General features: G+C 49.4%; 1 protein-coding gene across 2 annotated transcripts; it reads right to left on the reverse strand.

Annotated features, from left to right (window-relative positions):
* Positions 1-401: 401 nt before the first annotated feature.
* SLC25A10 (solute carrier family 25 member 10) lies at positions 402-18,089 on the reverse strand. Of its 2 annotated transcripts, none has more exons than XM_053301268.1 (11): positions 17,801-18,089; positions 10,767-10,886; positions 9,482-9,596; positions 9,348-9,396; positions 9,016-9,057; positions 8,453-8,496; positions 5,951-6,021; positions 5,081-5,173; positions 3,540-3,617; positions 3,213-3,269; positions 402-2,711 (listed from the first exon to the last, which is right to left on the reverse strand). In XM_053301268.1, exons 1-11 carry the CDS (start codon positions 17,888-17,890, stop codon positions 2,610-2,612), a joined length of 861 nt encoding a protein of 286 aa, XP_053157243.1. In that variant the 5' UTR covers positions 17,891-18,089; the 3' UTR covers positions 402-2,609. The 2 variants fall into 2 exon arrangements, with proteins under 2 accessions (XP_053157243.1, XP_053157244.1); XM_053301269.1 differs by lacking the exon at positions 17,801-18,089 and adding an exon at positions 16,290-16,840.
* Positions 18,090-19,038: the final 949 nt, after the last annotated feature.

Below are 19,038 nucleotides of genomic sequence, written 5' to 3' on the forward strand. Positions count from 1 at the left end.
GCTGAATTGGTGAGCCTGTCCAACCGGTTTGCTGCCCCATCAGACACTAGAGAGAAGAGGCATGTGTTTCAGCCCACATCTTCTCCTCACCCTCTCTCCCTTTGAAACCATAACAATGAAATATTTTCAGCTCAATTTACTGTACATCTCACTTTTAAGATAACACAAGCAGCACAACTGCGGAAAAGCATCAACATTGTGTAAAACTAGCCTTCGTGGCAAGTTGTCACCTCAGGTGAGTTATTTAAAATGTCACCACATCACGATCCAATATTCATCATGGGTTTTATACTAATATTCTGCAGTGCAAAGTTCCAGTCTTCCAAAATGCTGATTTTGATCACGTAAAGCTAAGGTTACATGATATAAAAGGAATTTGAGCTGCAGGAATGAGCAACAAGTGCATTGCACAATTACTTTATTGTCATGATTACAAAAGTGCTGATCACTTGCTCTGGTTCTTGGCTCCCGTAGCATCACCAGCCTCTGGAATGACATTTCACACATGGGGGGCAATCTGTCCACGTGCTGGTGGGTGGGCAGACGGCAACACAAGCCAGCAGCAAAAAGGGACAGACAGCAGCCCCAACAGTCACTTTGTGATGCAGGTCCGGGGTATCCCGAACCTCCCCGAGACACTTAAAAAAAAAAAAAAAAATTCAGTGCTACAGCAGGGTCTTGACAACATCACAGTGTGGCAAGGCAACCTGGAGAGAGACTCCACAGCCTTCTAGGCTTCCACCAATGCTACCAAAAGGCTCAGAGATACTGCAAGTGCAGAAGAGGGACTGGCAGCATGGAACAGGAGAGACTTGGAGGCAAATAGGGCCTTACTTTGACATTTATCCTAAGGAAACCAAGTCAACCAAGAGCCCCCTACCCTGAAATGTTAGTCTACCCCATAGGTACAACATGGACAACACTATTCCTTTGTCGGGCTCCCTGCAGTTATGACAGTTCCAAGTATTTAATGGGGCCTTCCCCACCTGTGCTTGCAGCCGCCATCCCTCATCTCCACTATGTTTGAGTAGGCGAGTTGTTTCTTTGGTTGAGATACAGGAGCCAAGGTAAGACTATAAGAAAAGACCCACTGCATCAAGCCAAAGAAAGGCCTAGCCAGTCCCACATTCTGCCACATGCACTGACCAACCAGGTGCATCTGGGAAACCTGCAAGTGGAGAAGAGAGGAAAACTGCCTCCTCCCATTCCCTAACACCTGGATTAGTTACTCAAAAGCTCACTCTCCTTAGGTCAGCTTACTGGCTCTTGCTTATTAGTAACAGAGGTGCACTTAGGTAATTTTGGAGCCTGGACCTAAAGGCTTTTGGAGCCCCCCCCAAAAAAATTAAGCATCATCATGCTTGGCCAGGTGACCACAGCACCTGGGACAGACTAAAGAGGATTTGGAGGCCCCCAGAGGCTGTGGAGGACCTGGACTTCAGCCCCCAAGTCCAGGGGGTAAGAACGTCTCTGATTAGTAGTACCTCAGAAACCTACTTTCTATCACTAGGATAAGGCCCAGGGGGGCATTTGGTTCAGGAGGCTTTGGCTGAACAAGGTTTGAGTGTTAAAGCAAGAATCAAATAAAGGAGGCAAGAGATGCTAAGCCTGCCAGGGACTGGGCGAGTGTGGTACTGCTTGCATTATGTTTATTCCCGTCACAGGTTATCACTACTTGTTCCTCAGATAATAGACCTGAAAGTAAAAGGAGACTGAGGTAGGAAAAAGGGAGCAGGGTGAGTTTAGTGAAGGAAACCTTGTTGTCCCCCACATGTTTGAAAACTAGGATTCCGAAGAATAAAGAGGAAAATGACCCCTCCCCGCATGGCATATTGCTATAATGAGTCTCTAGCAGCCAGAAGATTCTCTTTCCTGAGGAGGCCAATGCACTAAACTGTAAACATTTAGAAGGGACAGAGAAATGACTCTGCATTCCACATAGACCTGACACTCTTCTGCTTGGAGAAGGGGTTGCCTAACACAGTAGGATGCCTGGGAGGAAGCTACTGGCCCAACAGAGGGATGCTAACACATCACAAGGGTGAATGTGGTGGCATTGATGGCAAGGCAAGTTACTGCCCATGGCACAGAAGAGGTGTGTTATGGCATTGCAGGGCACTTGTCAATCACAGTGACAGGCATTTGGTAGGAAATAAAAGCAGAACATGGTTGGAATGCTGGCTGTTAGCCAAGGATTGGTAGGTGTTAGAAAAGAATGCTGTAGGGATCAGCAGGGGGTACCGCACTACAGGCAGAAGAGTGGTGGTTGATGAGCAGTGAACAGAGCCATTAATGGGTTGCTGGGCACAGGAGAAAGGCATTTCAGGATTGGCCACTCACTGATATTGGGCACTGAAGGAGAAAATTCTGACTGGCTGGATGTTGACTATTAGGCAACACACACTATCAAAGGGCTGGTTAGTACTAGTGAGGCACTGAAAGGGGGTGTTCTGTAAGAGGTCAGTGATTGGCCATGGCACTAGAGAGGGCACTGTAAGACTTCTGCACTGTGACAAGAAATAGTGTGGGCTGCCTGGGCAGAGTGGGATCCCGGCTTCCAGGTCCCTGCCCCATCTTGTATGTTCCGAGGGGAGCAGGCCCTTCCTCTCTCAGGCCAACACTTTGATCCCAAAGTACTTGCGCAGCTGCTCCAGGAAGACAAAGGTGAGCACCGTGTGGGGAACCAAGCGGATGCCAGCAGGGACAAGGCCCTAAAAAAGGAGACGGGGAGGGTCAGTTTCTGCCAGTCTTTGAGGCCTGCCCTGGTCACCAAACTCATGTCTTCTCTAGGGAGTGCTGAACTGAAAATGAACTGAACTGAACTAGAAGGCAGGAAGGCTGCTGGAAAAGGCTCTCACAGCCAAGAGCAATGCCAGCGTCTGATGCCTTTAATCCCACATCCAGCCAGGGAGTGGGTAGGAATCTGCCTTGAACCAGCAGCTGGAGCCATGAGCCTCAAACAGCTTACTTGTCCTTTCCATACAGGTGATGTAGCTTGGCCTGGCACTGGGGCAAGGAACAGAACGCAGAGTGGGATTGGCAACCCTGAGCCTTTGAAGCCATTTTGAGTAGAAAGAAGCAGCCACCTTCCAGAAGCTTGGATAATAGGGCAGAGTGGCAAGCATGCAGGGCTGGAACTCATCCTTTCTGTAGCCTAGAGATAATCTACTTGGCCTAGCTGTCCAGTGCTACTCCCCGTCCACCCACCTTACCTTATAAAAAGCCAATGGTCCAAGCTTGGCCGTCTCCATTGCACAGTGCATGACTCCCTAGGAGGGGGGGGAAATGGAATGAGTCAGTGCATTCTCAGCACTGTGTGCAGAGTCCATGCCTGTATCTGCTCTGCTCAGTCTATGGCTATCACAAATGGATGAGGAACTGCAGCAGCCAGGATGATGCTCAGCAGCCAAGGAGACTGTGTCAAGAGGGGAAGGCCGAAGGGCCAGCAGTGGGTATATGAGGAGGCTTCGTACGGGCAGCCACTGCGTAAAGCATCAAGGGGCTGGAGATCTGAGAAGCTATGGGGTCAGATCACTCACCTGATACTCGCCCTGGGAATTCATAAGCCGCGTCTTTAGCACATCCAGGGGCTGACACAGGAATGTGGCACATCCACCCTGCAGGTGAAGAGGAAGAAAAGAGATGGCAGCAGACTTTTCTGAGATCCTAGTGTGGCATGTGCCCCTTCAGTGAGTGAATGCAGATCATCACTGACCAACTGGCAGCTTGCCATGGTCTGCTTGTCACCCCTTGCTAAGCTGGTTGTCAGGGGCAGCCCAAGGCCGGGTGCCAAATCAAAACTGATTTGATTTTCAAAACTTTCAAAACTGACCCTTGCAAGCCCTGAAAGTGGCAGAGAAGGTGGGGGAGGTTGCCAGCAGCCTCCTCTCCTCTCATTCTGCTCCTTGCAAAGCTCTCAAGAGTCAGAGGGCTCCCAAAGAGCTCCTTGGATGGCAAGCATGGAGGGCATCTTGCTGCCCTACTGGCACCCCAAGCAGCAGCCTGAGCCGATTGCCTCACGAAAGGACCACCCTTCCTTGCTGGTGGCTTAGGTTGCCCAACCCAACGGGGAGGAGAACCATATTCTACTTCCGCACCGGATCCATAATCCAGGGAAGCATCAGGACAGCAGCAATATGTTTCTCCTCACCACTTGGCAAGACAACAAAGATCATCACTTTACTAAACAGTTGCATAAGTTACTGTGCGGTAAATGATCACTTGCATCCACCCAGAAAGCAGGGAAGAGACCACAGTATGATCTGCATTGGAGAAAATGAGAATCTTTGTTGCCCTCTGGTAGACTCTGCCACACCATTTCCTAGACCCAGAACTGCCCTTTCTCCCTCTGTCCAGCCAACTCTCACTCCTCTCTTTTTAAATCCCTCCACTTCTTCTGCAAAGTCCTTTCAGGAATATCATAGCCTCATCCACAGTCTGCTACTAGCCCCGTTATTGCTTGTGTCCATCTTTGTTCCTTTATCAAACTTTACATCCTCCTTTCTCTCTCCATTAATTCTTATCCACAATCTATAATCTTTTCCAAATAGCACCCAGCATGCACCTGGAGCTAAGTCTAATATAGCCTGGGACTCCATCAAGCCAGAACAGAGCCCTCGGCCAAGAACAGCAGCCTGCCAGGCTGCCACCCCCATGCTTTGTTTGTTTGGCTGGGCCGCAAGCAAGGTGGGCTGCCATATGATGCATTCAGCTTGGAGGGTCAGGAGTTGCAGAGACCTGGTCTACCACTCCAGCCTGGCAATGAGCTAATCAGCTAATTCTACTTTGAATTCTGCTTCCGAGCTCGGAGATTTCTGAGCTTAAAGTGTAGACTGTGAAGTGCTTGGATATTCATAATGACCCTTCCCCATCCCCAACTTGGCCTTGGCAACTCCTTGACCTTTGGGTGTGGGCCAATATTCTCAAAGAGATGGAAGTCTCAGCTCACATTTTATATTTTGAATCCCATTCCAACATCATTAATGGATCTAAACCATCCCAACAAAAACACACTCCCTCTCCCTCTCCTCCTCCCCTTCTCCCTCCCTTGTCTTGCATCCACACCCTGATATACACTTACAGCAATAAAGCTGGCCAGAAAGTGGGTGAAAATAGTGTCAGAGAGCAAACCAGTCCCAAGAACCAACTGCTTGGCCTGGTCGTAGCAGGAGAGCTGCAAGGAAGCAGAGAGATTGGCCCCATAATCCATCAGTGTCCATAAGGAAACAAACACCCACAAGGAATCAGACAGGTAGCAACACCAGCCCCCGACAGAATTCCAGGAGAGGCTACAAAACCACTCCTCAGTCCCTTCAGTGTCCCTGAGAGACAGATTAAGGAAGGAGATCGATCCCCCATACCATCAGCGCACCTACTGAGACAAGGTGGTTATAGGCCTATCCTGGCGATCAACCTGCAGCCCATGTGCCAGGGAGGTGGGTGACAGTGGCAGCCCCCATACACCAACTCATGGTTTGTTTTGGCCCACCAGGCCATTTGAGTTATGCACCACTGGTCTAGAGCTTCCTAATGACAAAACTGACTCTTGACTTGTGGGAGACTGATTGGACTCCACATCTCACCCTCCAGCACCTGCAGAGAGGTGCCTCTTCGGGTCAGCAACATAATTCTCTGTAACAGGGATTCCCCGATGTTGCCGACTACAAGTCCCATAATCCACAAAGTCCACTGCAGATGAGGATGCTGGGAGCTGTAGTCCACAACTTCCGGGAATCCCTGTTACAGAGAACACTGATCAACGTAGAACTTCCACCAAAGCCTATTTTCCCTTTTTCAATGGTTAGGGAAGAGGTCAATCACTTGCACACACAGGCTGAACAGAGGGTCTCTGCATGCACTGTGGCAGAGATGGGCCTATCTGAACATGGGGGCACTCAGGGTGTATTTAGGTGTATATCAACTGGCAACTGAACCTCTGCTGGATCCTTACTTGTCCAACGGTAACCAGGGCCCCTCGACTTGATGCCATCGTTCCCCCCGAGAACAATTTCTTTGCACCCTCTGCAAGGACAAACACAGATCAGCTTATGGAATTCACACTCACAGAGTAAGGATTCTGTGAAGTGTTTTTTAAAAAAAAAAAACACACAACCAAAAACATCTTTTTAATGAGGCTTTTTAATGTTTCATCTTTATTTATATCTGGTAGGTTCTTTAGTTTTTATAGTTCTCAGTTTTTAGCTTTTAAAATAACTTTTAATTTGATACTTTTTAAAAAATGGAATTTTAAATGTGGTTTTAGCCTGGTTTGTTTACTTGTTTGACTTATATTCGGGTAACTTTAATTATTCTTATTTCACATTGTATCTTTTTATTAATGTTGTGAGCCGCCCCAAGCCGTAGTGTACTGGAGGGGTGGGGTATAAATATTTTAACTAAATAAATTTCCATCAGCCTTGGACACCAACTCCAAAACTCCTCCCAGCCACATGCCCTGCCAAATGGCACAGCTCCAGAGACAGCTGTGCTGAACTCTTCTCTCCAGCTGCAGTTCTCCCACCCCACGATTGCTCAGGAGCAGATCTTCTCAACTGCAGCCAAAAATATAGGACTGCAGTAATTTTCTAATTTAGGAGGAGGAGGCTTGGAAAGCAGATCAATAAAGGACTGAATTCCATCATGGGTTGGTTTTAATGAGTATAGCACAGCTGACAATCTGGTGGAAAGCTGGAAGATCAGAAACTCTGATTACGCTCAATGATGGTCAAAGATATTGATGCCCCATGACAAAATGGATCAGTGGTAAAAAAACCCCCACCAATTTTCAGTCTATTGGTAGCAATCAGATAACTAGAAAATAAAGAATGCCTGTAAAAGAAATGGAACTGCAGAAGTTAATCAGCAGAGATGGGGCCGGCTGATAGGGAAGCATTCTCTGTGCTGCATTAGGAGCTGATTTCCAAATCTAATCCTGCCAGGAGAGAAGTACTTTTTGGCCTCTCTTTGCTTAAGCTCCCTTTGTTGACCCCAAATATTTCAACAAACCCTTTTTGCTCAGAAGGCAAGGTCAGGTTAATGGGTGACCAACTCCCATCTAGTACACTCCACAGCAAGCTGTCGTCCCAGGGTAGCTGCTTAGATTAGGGATGGGTGCGCTTGCACAGCTTCTCTAAGTGAGATCGACCACTGGTGTCCCAGACAACTTTGGATGCAGCCTTATACACGCTTGCTTGGAAGTAAGCCATGCTGAAGATGAATGAGATTAGCCTGCAGGTCTAAGGCACCCTGGTCTTCTCTCCTCAATTCCCAGAGGACTAGCAGGGAGTATGAAGCCTTCACTAGTCACCCTAGCACTGGACTTTAGGGCCTGTGCCTTCTGCCTTTATTTCTCCACCTTCTTATCTGTCTCTCTTTCCTCTTCCATGATTTTGAGGAACAACTCTTTTATTCTCTCCCTGTGCCCCGCACGCTCCTCCTCTCTGAGAGCCTAAAAACCAAGGATGTGATCAGCCTCCTAAATGCCACCCTGTATGAATCCTGGATCAGCATATTCCTTTGCACTCCAAGGCAGTACATTGTTCCTCCTAAGATGCAGCAGCCAGACTTGGGCTACATACTCAGATAGCCAGCAAGCACCTAATGCCCCTGATCACAATAAAGGTCATTAGGAGGAAGGGGTGCTTTCCCCATACCTTTTACACACACCCTTAGTTTCCTTCTGAGGAGCTTGCCCTTGATTATTTTGCCCCTTCCCCAGGCACTGACTTTGTCTGCTGCCTGCCACTTCCTACCCATAGCCCAGGACTAGTGGCTCCCATCTTGTTCAGAAAAGGAGTTGACATTATACCAGGCTCGTTCACACGATAATACACAGAGAAGCATCCTACTCAAGCTTGGAAGCTGTTTGTGCTCCATTTCCCCATTATGTACTAGTAAAAAGGGAAAGAAACAAGGTAGGAGGCACAGTAAATGATCGCCTGCTAGCCTCGCACTGGGTAGGAGGGCTCTGCCCTACCCAGCTGCTGAACGAGGTAGGAGGAAAAGCCATCCTCTCCTTTCCCCCCTTCTCCTTTTACATTTATATCCCGCTGTTCCTCCAAGGAGCCCAGAGAGGTGGACATGGTTATGTTTATTCTCACAACAACCCTGTGAAGCAGCTTAGGCTGAGAGACACATGACTGGCCCAGAGTCACACAGTGAACTTCATGGCTGAACAGGGATTTAAACTCTGATCTTCCTGGTCCTAGTCCAACACGATAACCATTATGTCTCCTACCTTTTTTGTTTGTTAGTTAAACGAGCACACAATCAGAAAACAGGAGCATGCACAGCTCCCGAACTTGGGTAGGACACTTCTCTTACCCTATTTATCAACATGTGAACAAGCCTAGTGGATTATCCTCAGTGTCTGTAAGTTTCATCCAAGAAGACCTGCCCCAGAGGCCTCTCAGGACCACAGTCTAGCTCTGCTGGACACTGGCCAAATTCTTACCTTCACGAAGCACCCGATACAACCCATCCAGAGCATGCGAATAGCTGGGGAGGAAGGAGAGACCATCAGCAGCTTCAGGGACAGTCCTTCCATGAGGCGAGGCAGTCGCCTCAGGCAGTAGATTATTGGGGTGCCAATGAGGCGGCAAGATGCCCTCCTCCTGTCCCCACTTTTAAAAAATGGGGGAAGGAGCAGGAGGGTGCACACAAGGGAGTGACATATGGTGCCCTGCTTCAGGTGCACGGAGATCCTGAGCTGCCATTGAGCAGCTGGAACTCATCCCTGGGCAGCCCCTGCTTCCTGGCACTGCAGGGCACCCATGCACCATCTACCACAGACCTCAGGGGCACATCCTTACAAATCCTGGTTCTGGGAGGCCTGAGATCAACAGGGTCCTTAAGCTTCAAACCATGGCTATTTCAGGAGTAATGCTGCCCCTCTGTGGCCATGCAGCTTCAGTAGAGCCCTCTCTTTTACATGGCATCTCCCTGTGCTCTCATCCTGCCGCCCCCACCACATGCACACAGCTCCTGGACCCCACATATTGCTCCCTGGATACTCACTTGCGCCGCAGTTGCACCGGCTGCTTCATGTCATTCTGCATCCTGGAAAAGGAATATGCCAGCATTAAGGAGACTGGGAGAGACGGGAGTCCTCCCCACACCACTGCCCCAGAAAATAGGACCAGGGCCGCTCAAGGGTAAGGTGGGGACATGCCAACCTCTCTAGCTTGTTGAGTCTCAGTAGGGTCATTACCAAGGGCAGTTCCCTCCGCCTCCTCTGCCCCCATGTCTCTCACCATCCCCTCCAGGCCCAGAGGAGGATTCTTGCAAGGGCTAGCCAACTGGGTCATGGAGAGCTGAACAGGGGAAATGGGGAGGAGGGTGACACTGACCTGACATTCACCATGTCAGCTGGGGTCCCCACAAACCCTCCAGTGAAACCTGCAACCAGAGAACAGCAGGTGAAAGGGGACTGTACCGCCTGCTTTGGCCTGGCCCTTTGCCACTTTGCCACGCCCCAGCTCACCTCCTACTGCGCCCAGCAGCACCTTCTGGTAGAAGGGCATTGGCCCCGGGGCACCCTGGCTCAAGTGGTCCCGCACAGTCTCATAGATGGCAAAGCGGGTGAGGGAGTACGTCATCTGAGGAAGCAGAAACAGGCAGATCGCAGGGTGAGAGCAGCGGCTGAGGGCCTGGCCTCAACCAGTACATGGCGGCTGCTCACCCGCATCTCAGGACAGCCATAGCTTCTGCCAGCTGTGCAACTGCTCAGTCCCTGGCTGTGTGTGCGTCTGACCACAGCCCTTGTATTTTCAAGGACACAATCCTTGTACACGTGTCACGGCATACTCCTTCTCACCAGTCAGCTGGCAATGCCTAGTGGATGAGATAGGCACGGGCCCATGTTAAGCTCTCTTATTCCCCCAGAGTTCTTATAGGAAGGATGACCCAATGCCCAACTATGGGGGAAACTGTAGGGATGAATTCTATATTCACCCAAACATGCCTGATCTGAGCTACCTAACTGGGACTACAAAAATGGCATTGCCTTGTCGTGGACCCTCTTTTCTTTCTTACAGGGACCGAGGATGAGCGTGCAAGGCTGGGGGAGGAGCAGCAGAGATGCTGGTGTGCAAAGGGGTAACACCAGAGTAACTGGCACTGGCAGACACCGCTTGGTGAACATGATCTTGAGAAGGAAAGTGGACACACTTCAGCAAACCGCTCAGATCCCCAGCTCATCTTCAGCCACACAAAGGTTGCCCGACCTGCAAAGGCTCAGGTGGGAAATGGCCTAGAACTTGCTTGGTTTGGGGCATTCTTGGTCCTAGAATCTGCTTGGCCTTTCCAGACACCAGCTGGTGACTGGACTGGACTGTCTGACAGAATACTGCCGATGCCATATTCTGCAGGAATTTTTCCATGACTGTCAAATTAGGGCAGGTCTGAAGGCACATAATACAGAGACCTTGCTTAGTTTGGTCAGAGTCTGGCCGGTGCCTGGATGGGTGACCACCTGGAAACCCCATCTATGCTGCCTCGAGTTCCTACATGGAATAAAGGCAGGGCACCAATTCTGTGACAGTCCAAGAATCCAGGATGGCAGGAGTCACAGATATCTGGCCATGCCTCTCAAGACAACCTCAGGGCTTAATCTGTGGGACAGGCTGGGCTTTGAGAGGATGCTGGAAGGAGCTGGAGAATGGTCATAGGCGACAATGGAACCAAGAAGTTACTGTAGAAAGCCCCAACGTGAGAAGCAGGACTGAATGGGTAATGGCAGGCCATCTTTGCAGGGGCCCAGCATTCACCTGTCGCAAGAGGGAGGCACTGAGCCCACTGTAGAGTGCCAGAAAGCCATCGCTGCGAATCACCCGCAGTGCCATCGCCGTCATGTGCAGCTTCACTTCCTGTTGGGTTTGCAGATGAACCTAGGAGGGAACAGCAGAGAGCAAACAGGTCAGGCTGGGTTTGCTGGGCTCTTCATCCTCCAAAGGATATCCCCAGATGGCCAGGAGAGATTACTCAGGTACTAGAGCAACTCTGCCTTTAGATCACTGGGGCAGCAAACCAAAGGCATTATATTCGTGCCTTGGGTACAGAGTTGCTCCAGCACATGGCCATCTCCACATCAGAAAGACAACAGGAATCTGTTTTAACTTCCAGCCCAAATCCTGTGCTTAAGGGCTTGGTACTCAAGACCCAGAGTTTGTTTGTTTGTTTATTTAATTTATACCCCACCCAAACTTGCGTCTCTGGGCGGCTAACAACAATTAAAACACATATAAAAGTTAAAACTGTTAAACATATAACACATATAAAAGTTAAAACAATACAGTAATATAAAAACCATAAAATTAACAGTACTTTTTAATTAAAAACCTGAGAAAGCTTGGGTAAAAAATGGGTTTTCAAATGTTTTTTAAAAATAGCCAGAGATGGGGAGGATTGTAACTCAGCAGGGAGCGCATTCCACAATCTCGGGGCAGCAGCCGAGAAGGCCCGTCTCTGTGTGACCACTAAACGAGTTGGCGGTAACTGGAGACGGACCTCCTCAGATCACCTCAATGGGCGTTGGGGTTCGTAGCGAAGAAGACACTCTCTTAAATATCCAGGACCTAAGCCGTTTAGGGCTTTATAAGTTATAACTAGTACTTTATATTTTGCCCGGAAACCTATCGGCAGCCAGTGTAAATCCATCAGCAAAGGAGTAATGTGGTCTCTCCGAGATGACCCAGAGACCAACCTGGCTGCTGCATTCTGAACCAACTGAAGTTTCCGGACTACGTACAAAGGCAGCCCCATGTAGAGCGCATTACAGAAGTCAAGTCTGGAGGTTACCAACAAATGTACCACTGTTTTGAGGTCACTGATCTCAAGAAATGGACGCAGCTGGCGTATCAGCCGGAGCTGATAGAAAGCACCCCTGGCCACCGCCTCAACCTGAGAAACCAAGGAGAGGTGTAGATCCAGGAGTACTCCCAGACTGCGGACCTGTTCCTTTTGGGGAAGTGTGACCCCATCTAGAATAGGTAGATCAAAATCATCTCTGGAGTTCTGACCCTGCACAATAAGTTCCTCCGTCTTATCTGGATTCAGCTTCAGTTTATTCTCCCTCATCCAGCCCATTACTGCTTCCAGGCAGGCATTTAGGGAGGATATGCCACCACCTGAAGAAGCTGACATGGAGAAGTAGATCTGGGTGTTACCAGCATACTGGTAAAACCCAGCTCCAAATCCCCCAATGATCTCTCCCAGCGGTTTCATGTAGATGTTAAAAAGCATTGGAGAGAGTATGGAGCCTTGAGGAACACCATAAGCTCAGATTTTGAAGAGCAACAATCTCCTGTCAACATCATCTGGAACCTGTCCGAGAGGTAGGAGCGGAACCACTGTAAAACAGTGCCTCCCACCCCCAACTCCCTCAGACGCTCCAGAAGGATACTATGGTTGATAGTATCGAGAGCCACCGAGAGGTCCAAGAGGACCAACAGAGTCACACTTCCTCTGTCAATTGCCAATTGGAGATCATCCATCAGGCTGACCAAAGCAGTCTCCACCCCATAGCCCACCCGAAAGCCAGTTTGAAATGGGTCTAGATAATCAGTTTCCTCCAAGACTGCTTGGAGCTGAGAGACCATCACCCTCTCAATTACCTTGCCCAGCCATGAGAGATTGGAGACAGGCCTATAATTGCTCAACTCTGAGGGATCTAGTGCAGGCTTCTTTAGAAGAGGTCTAATAATTGCCTCCTTAAGACAATGAGGCATCCTGCCCTCCCTCAGATAAGCATTTATGGTTTCTACCAGGCCACCTACAACAGCCTCCCTGCTAGATAGAATTAGCCATGTTGGACAAGGGTCAAGAGAACAAGTGGTAGGCCTCACTAATCCAAGCAGCTTGTCCACATCCTCAGGAGTCACAAACTGAAATTGATCTAGTCGAATCGTATAAGAGGACTTGTTGGACACCTCCAGTTCAGACATCAAATTAATTGTGGAGTCTCTATCTAAGTCAGCCCGAATCCGAGAGATTTTGTTTGCGAAAAACTCTTTAAACACATCACAGCGGGTGACTGATGCTTCCAAATTCTGGTTCAAGGGGGCGGGGCAGATACTAGCTCCCTCACAACTGTGAACAACTCCGCTGGACATGAACTGGCAGAAGCAATACGGGCAGAAAAGAATTGCTTCTTTGCCGCACGTATTGCCTGAGCATAGATCTTTAAGTGTACTCTATGTCGTAATCTGTTGGATTTGAGTCGAGTCTTTCTCCACTTGCGCTCCAGTCGCCTACCTTGCCGCTTCAGCCCCCGTAGATCTTCCGTATACCAAGGGGCCAATTTTGAAGCGAGTCGGAGAGGACGCTTAGGAGCAATCGTGTCTACTGCCCCGGTGAGCAAGTTGTTCCAATTCTCAACCAGGGCATCAACAGGATCACCGGCAAAACCAACACTGAATCCTTCCAAGGCTTCTTGGAATCCTGCTGGATCCAATAACCTCTTCGGGCGGAGCATTCTAATAGGCCCCTCGCCCCTGCGGAGGTGGGAAGTGGTTGTAATCTCAATCTTAACCAGATGGGTTAAGTCTGCGGGGCACACAATACAGTCACCTAGCTGAAGCTAAGCAGGTGTGCCTCTCCTGGACGGGAGACCTGTGTGAGCCACCTTTGGGAATAGGGCTGTAGCTCAGTGACAGAGCATCTGCTTGGCATGCAAAAGGGCCCAGCTTCAACTCCTGGCATCTCCAGGCAGGGCTGGGAAAGACTCCTGCCTGGAATCTTGGAGAGCTGTGGCTAGCCAGTGTAAACAGTACTGTTCTAATGGGATCAATGGCCTGACTCAATATAAGGCAATTCAATATATTCAATAGGTTCCTATGGTTGGAGAAGTCTGGCTGAGTGACCACTTGGGAACCTCATGGAAATTGCCTTGAGTTCCATAATGAAAGAGAGGCAGGACAAAAGTGCAATAAGTATGTATTCCTTTGTATATACATTTTGCAATAAGAGCCTTATACTATCCTTCTCCCAGAAGCTGGAATAAGGTTCAGGTTCCTCATTGCTCTAATAAATCCCTTTCTCTCCATGAGAACATGCAGCTAGCCCAACATACCCTGTCTTTTCCAGAAGGGCAAGTCCTAGTTCCCAGGCACTTCTATGCATGCTTACCCACCAGATATTATTCCTCCCCGCTTCAACCAAGCCATAAGCAAGCCCCAGGAGTGCTACATTCTTTGGCCCATAGCCCAATGAGCACTATGCATGCTGAGTGCTTCCAGCCAGGCCAAAGGGCTCTGTGGACACCATGGTGTCTATGCCCACAGACACTTGTCAGCCGATTTGCCTCTGCAACTTGGACCTACAGCTCACAAGCAAACTGCCTGACCTTACTGTGGGGCAGCTCATGTTTATAATACATTGATGCACGGAATCTGGGTGAAAGGCCCACAAGCTGATAAAAATCAAAACTCCTAAAGGGCCATTGGCTGGCTGGTCAGCCCTCCTTTCACAGAAGGAAAAAGGGTCAAGCAACGGTGGCAGCAGCTTAAATGAGCTCTGTGTTGGGAACAAGCAGAAAACAGGGCAAACATCCCCTCCACACCAAATACACCAGCCGCTTTGTATACAGTATTGTACCATCCCATCATGTGCTGAATGATTCTAAGGGGCAAGAATCCAAGCAAACAGATGGTAAGATTCTTGAATGCAACTGGCAGAGATGTCGAGAGACCTACTTCATCAAGGAAAGAGTCATCCTTTTTTAACAAAAAAGTGGCCCAAAACAGCCCAGGTCCGAAATGCTCATCAGCTGAGTGAGGGCCTCTAGATAAAATACAGGTTGCCAGCAGATGGCAGTGAAGAGGGAAATGTAGCAAAGAGATGGGCAGTACTCCCAGACAGTCCGTGGCAGCTCAAAGAGTCATTGTGGAGGCTGGAATTTGTTCACCAAGCAGCTGGCAAGTCTAGGAGCAATAGTAAGGGAGGCAGAAATCTGCAGGGTTAGCAGTTTCGTGTCAGCATTAAAAGAAAGGAATGTTCACCCACATGGGACCAGGCTAAACATGCCCAGTGCCAAAGGCAGTGGTAGTGGGGAAACCAGAATTGTAGGGCAGGCTTTGTCTGATAATCATAGTGGCAGGACATGGGAACTGCAGATTCCCCACTAGTTCCTCTCCCATGCAAGCTGTCTTTCTAGTTTATTCAGCTTGACCAGTCTGTCCTCTCTTTAAAGTAACATGCGGGCTCAACTCCATTTGAATCTGACAGCATCAGAGCTAGGGAGACACTGGGGATATGATGAGCAAGGCCCAGTTCACCCACCCAGACCACTGTTGCTTTAGGTCTGTAGAAGCGGGGATTAGGGAACAGAAGGGTTTACAATAGCAAGCAGTATTCCCTCTAACAGGGATCCCAGATTTTGTTGACTACAACTCCCATAATCCCCCAAGCAAAAGGTATCACAGCTGGGGATTCTGGGAGTTGTAGTCAACATCTGGGAATCCCTGTTAGAGGGAACACTGATAGCAAGTCTCAGAACAGGCAGGTCTCCCTATGGAGGTCTAGAGAGCAGCCAGGAGTAATTTCGTTGCTGAGGCTGACACCCCTTACTAGGAAATATTTTGTTGGGGCCAGGGACCATAGTGCCAACCCTTGTGCTCCTTGTCACTGCTGGGAATGATCAGCAGGGCAATGCCATAAGAAAACAGCTGCATAGATTGGCCAGTCTAGAACAGTGGTTGGACTAGGACCAGCAAGGCCTGGATTCAAATCTCCATTCAGCCATGAAGCTCACTTTGGTCAGTCTCTCAGCCTCATAAGTTTATTAGAATAAAATGGGAGGCAAGAACAATGTGAACCACCCTGAGTGCCTTGAAAGAAGGTTGGGATTTTTTATTTTAAATGTACCGAATACATTTAATTCTAGTCAGTTTAGATATTCAATGTTTTTCAAAGGAAAAAGTCTATACTCCTAAATCATTTAAAAAAAACTGCTCAAAAATACTTTGTAGCTGCAACTAAATGAAATCTTCAGTTTTCTTCAGGTAGGTTTTCCCCCCTTTTGGGGAAAAAAATAGCACTTGCTATTGGGAATGATGACCAGTCTATGTTCTCTTTTGGAGCTGAAAACTTACAGCCACTTTGATCCCTCATTGTTGTGTATCAACAAGGGAACAATTATGACAACTTCAGAGAACCTGCTCTTAGAAACAAAGGCATCAAGGCTGCCAGTATCAGTTAAAGTAAAAGGTAAAGTTGTGCTGTCGAGTCAGTGTCGACTCCTGGCAATCACAGAGCCCTATGGTTGTCTTTGGTAGAATACAGGAGGGGTTTACCATTGTCTCCTCCTGCACAGTATGAGATGATGTCTTTCAGCATCTTCCTATATCGCTGCTGCCTGATATAGGTGTTTTCCATAGTGTGGGAAACATACCAGCGGGGCTTTGAATCATCAACCTCTGGCTCGCTAGTCAAGCCATTTCCCCACTGTGCCATTAGGTGGCTGCGCCAGTATCAGTTAGGGACATTGAAATAAGGGTAAAAATGTTTAAATTGAAGGGTGGGCGTATCAGCACGTGTTCCTTGTTTCTGTACACTCTGGGAAGACAGTCTGTTTTTTGTTAGGGTTGTGTGTTAATTGAGAGACACTTCCTGATTTTGCCCCAGTTAACCTTGAACAGGTTACTTTCTGTTTCTGTGCTTTTGCCCTTTAGGACAGGAACATTTTGGGTATCTGTAAAGTAAAGTGTGCCATTGAGTCAGTGTCGACCATGCCAGAAACAGAGTCATGGCTGAATGGGTTCTTTTGTTTCTGAAGCTATATTAAACCCAAGAGATGCTGTCACTGAACACAGTATCTCAGAAGTCCTGGTTTAGTCATGTGCACAATCAGACCTCAGTTACCTGAACCCAGAAAATGTGACCCAGTCTCAATCTCACTGAATCAGAGCCACACAAGCCAGGCAGGCTACACCGGTTTGACAAGGAAAACGGAGCAGATCTTTGACCAATGCCCAGCCTGGTTGCTGTGACAACCGGAACAGACCCAGGCCTCTCTGCTGGCAGCCACATGAGCTGGAGAAGAGCCTGGGGCTCCAGGCCCAAGAGAGCCACACAGCAGAGTACAACGCCAGATGCCAGCCTGCTACTCCTAGGCAACGAGACACAGGGCGGAGGCCGGAGCAGAATGCCAGCCACTGCCCGTGTCTCTTGCCTGGGCAACAGGGGGCCTTTGTCTGTGCATTGGTCAGCAGCACAGAGAACCTCCGGGCGGGAAGGTGGCAACAAGCACAGCACTCCCTCCCTCCCTCCCTCCCTCCCCCTGTCCACACACAGAGCCAAAATGGCAGCTGGGGACACTCGCAGCCACGGGGGGAGGCTGGCCGTGGCCGCCTACCTACCGCCTCCCACCACACACGCCTATCAAGTGTGGGGTCGGGGTCTGTCTGTCTTCTCCTCTTGCCAGGTTGTTCTGGCTGCTCAGTCTAGAGGACACGCGGAGGAGACGGGCCAAGCCCCTTTCGTCTGCAGCCAGCTGCGGGAAAGGCTGCCAGGTCGCAACAAGCCATCGGCAGGGGCCACCTGGTGGTGGTGCCCAGTCCCGGAGAATGTCATCACGGGCAAGTGGGGCGGCCGGGGTGAAGTGAGGGCTAAGGGGGGCGGCAGGAGGAGGGAGGCTGCATGCGGCGCGGAGGCGCTCGCCAAGCAGCAGAGACCGCTCTGGGCCAGGAGCGGAAGCCGAGGAGCGGGCTGGCGGCGGCGGCGGCAGAGGCGCGCATGGCTCCCCCGCGCGGGGTGGGTCCCTCGGCCCCTCCCTCCTGGGCAGCGGGTCCCCCCCCCGACACACCTTCAGCAGGTCGAGCGGGTGGGTGCAGCAGGCAGCCCCGCACGAGGCCAGGCCCCCAAAGTACCAGCGGGACACGCGCTTCTCCGCCATCGCGCCGGCGCCGCGTGGCCTCCCTCTCCTCCTCTGGCCGGGGATCCCGACAGCGCCCGGCCTCACTGCCGCCGCCGCTGCTGCTGCCCAGCCAGGGCAGGACTGACGGGGCCTTAAACCGGCAACGCCAGCCGGGACACCTTAAAAGAGCAACGGCAAAGCCAGAGGTACGTACGTCCCGGAGGAGCCCTGCCGGCAGAGAAGCCAGATCCTCCTTCCCCATTGGCTGAGCGCCATTCTTAACCCGCCCACAAAGGCTCCCGCTCCTCCTGCCTGTCCTTGATAGGTTCAGGCGGGAGGCATCCCTGAGCTCCCCTTCCCAGATCATCGCTAATCTCGAAGGAAATCCTGGTTTCACTTAAACCGAGCAGCAAAGCTTCTTTTGGCCTGCGGCGGAATCAAGATGTCACCGTTGACGTTTTATAGGGGCATATATCTGTAGTGATAGGGATGAGGGATCATCATCATAATGCTCACTGGCCTGACTTAGAGCAACTGCTGGGGGTGTGGGCTTTTCCTAATAAGGGGGAAAGCGATGAAGTGGTTAAAACGACCATGGTAAAGTGGGCTCAGGATGTGGGGTATAATATAGAAATGGCAGCCTGGGAAAAATTATGGAAAACTGATTTAAAATTTACAGCATGTTATGCTTTAAAAGAAAAGTATTATAAAATGATGTATAGATGGTATTTGACACCAAAAAAATTGGCATTAATGTATAAAAATGTTTCAAACAAATGTTGGAAATCTGGACACTCTGAAGGTACCTTTTTCCATATGTGGTGGACTTGTAGGAAGGCTAAGGCCTATTGGGATATGATATATAATGACTTAAAGAAAATATTTAAAATGACATTTCCTAAGAAGCCAGAATCCTTCCTGCTGGGAATAACACAAGGAATATTTTCCACAACTGACTTAACATTTTTAATGTACGCTTCTACAGCTGCCAGAATAATATATGCACAGAAATGGAAGAGCAATGAACTCCCTTCAAAAGAAGATTGGCTGATAAATTTTGGAATATGCGGGGATGGCAAAACTTACAGTATTGATAAGAGATCAAAATTTAGAATGCTTTAAAGAAAATTGGAAACCATTCTTGTTGTATCTAAAGAACTATTTTCCTACTATGGATTTTACAGCAG

The sequence above is a fragment of the Hemicordylus capensis genome, chromosome 2 (assembly GCF_027244095.1).
Source record: "Hemicordylus capensis ecotype Gifberg chromosome 2, rHemCap1.1.pri, whole genome shotgun sequence".
Lineage (NCBI taxonomy): Eukaryota > Metazoa > Chordata > Lepidosauria > Squamata > Cordylidae > Hemicordylus > Hemicordylus capensis.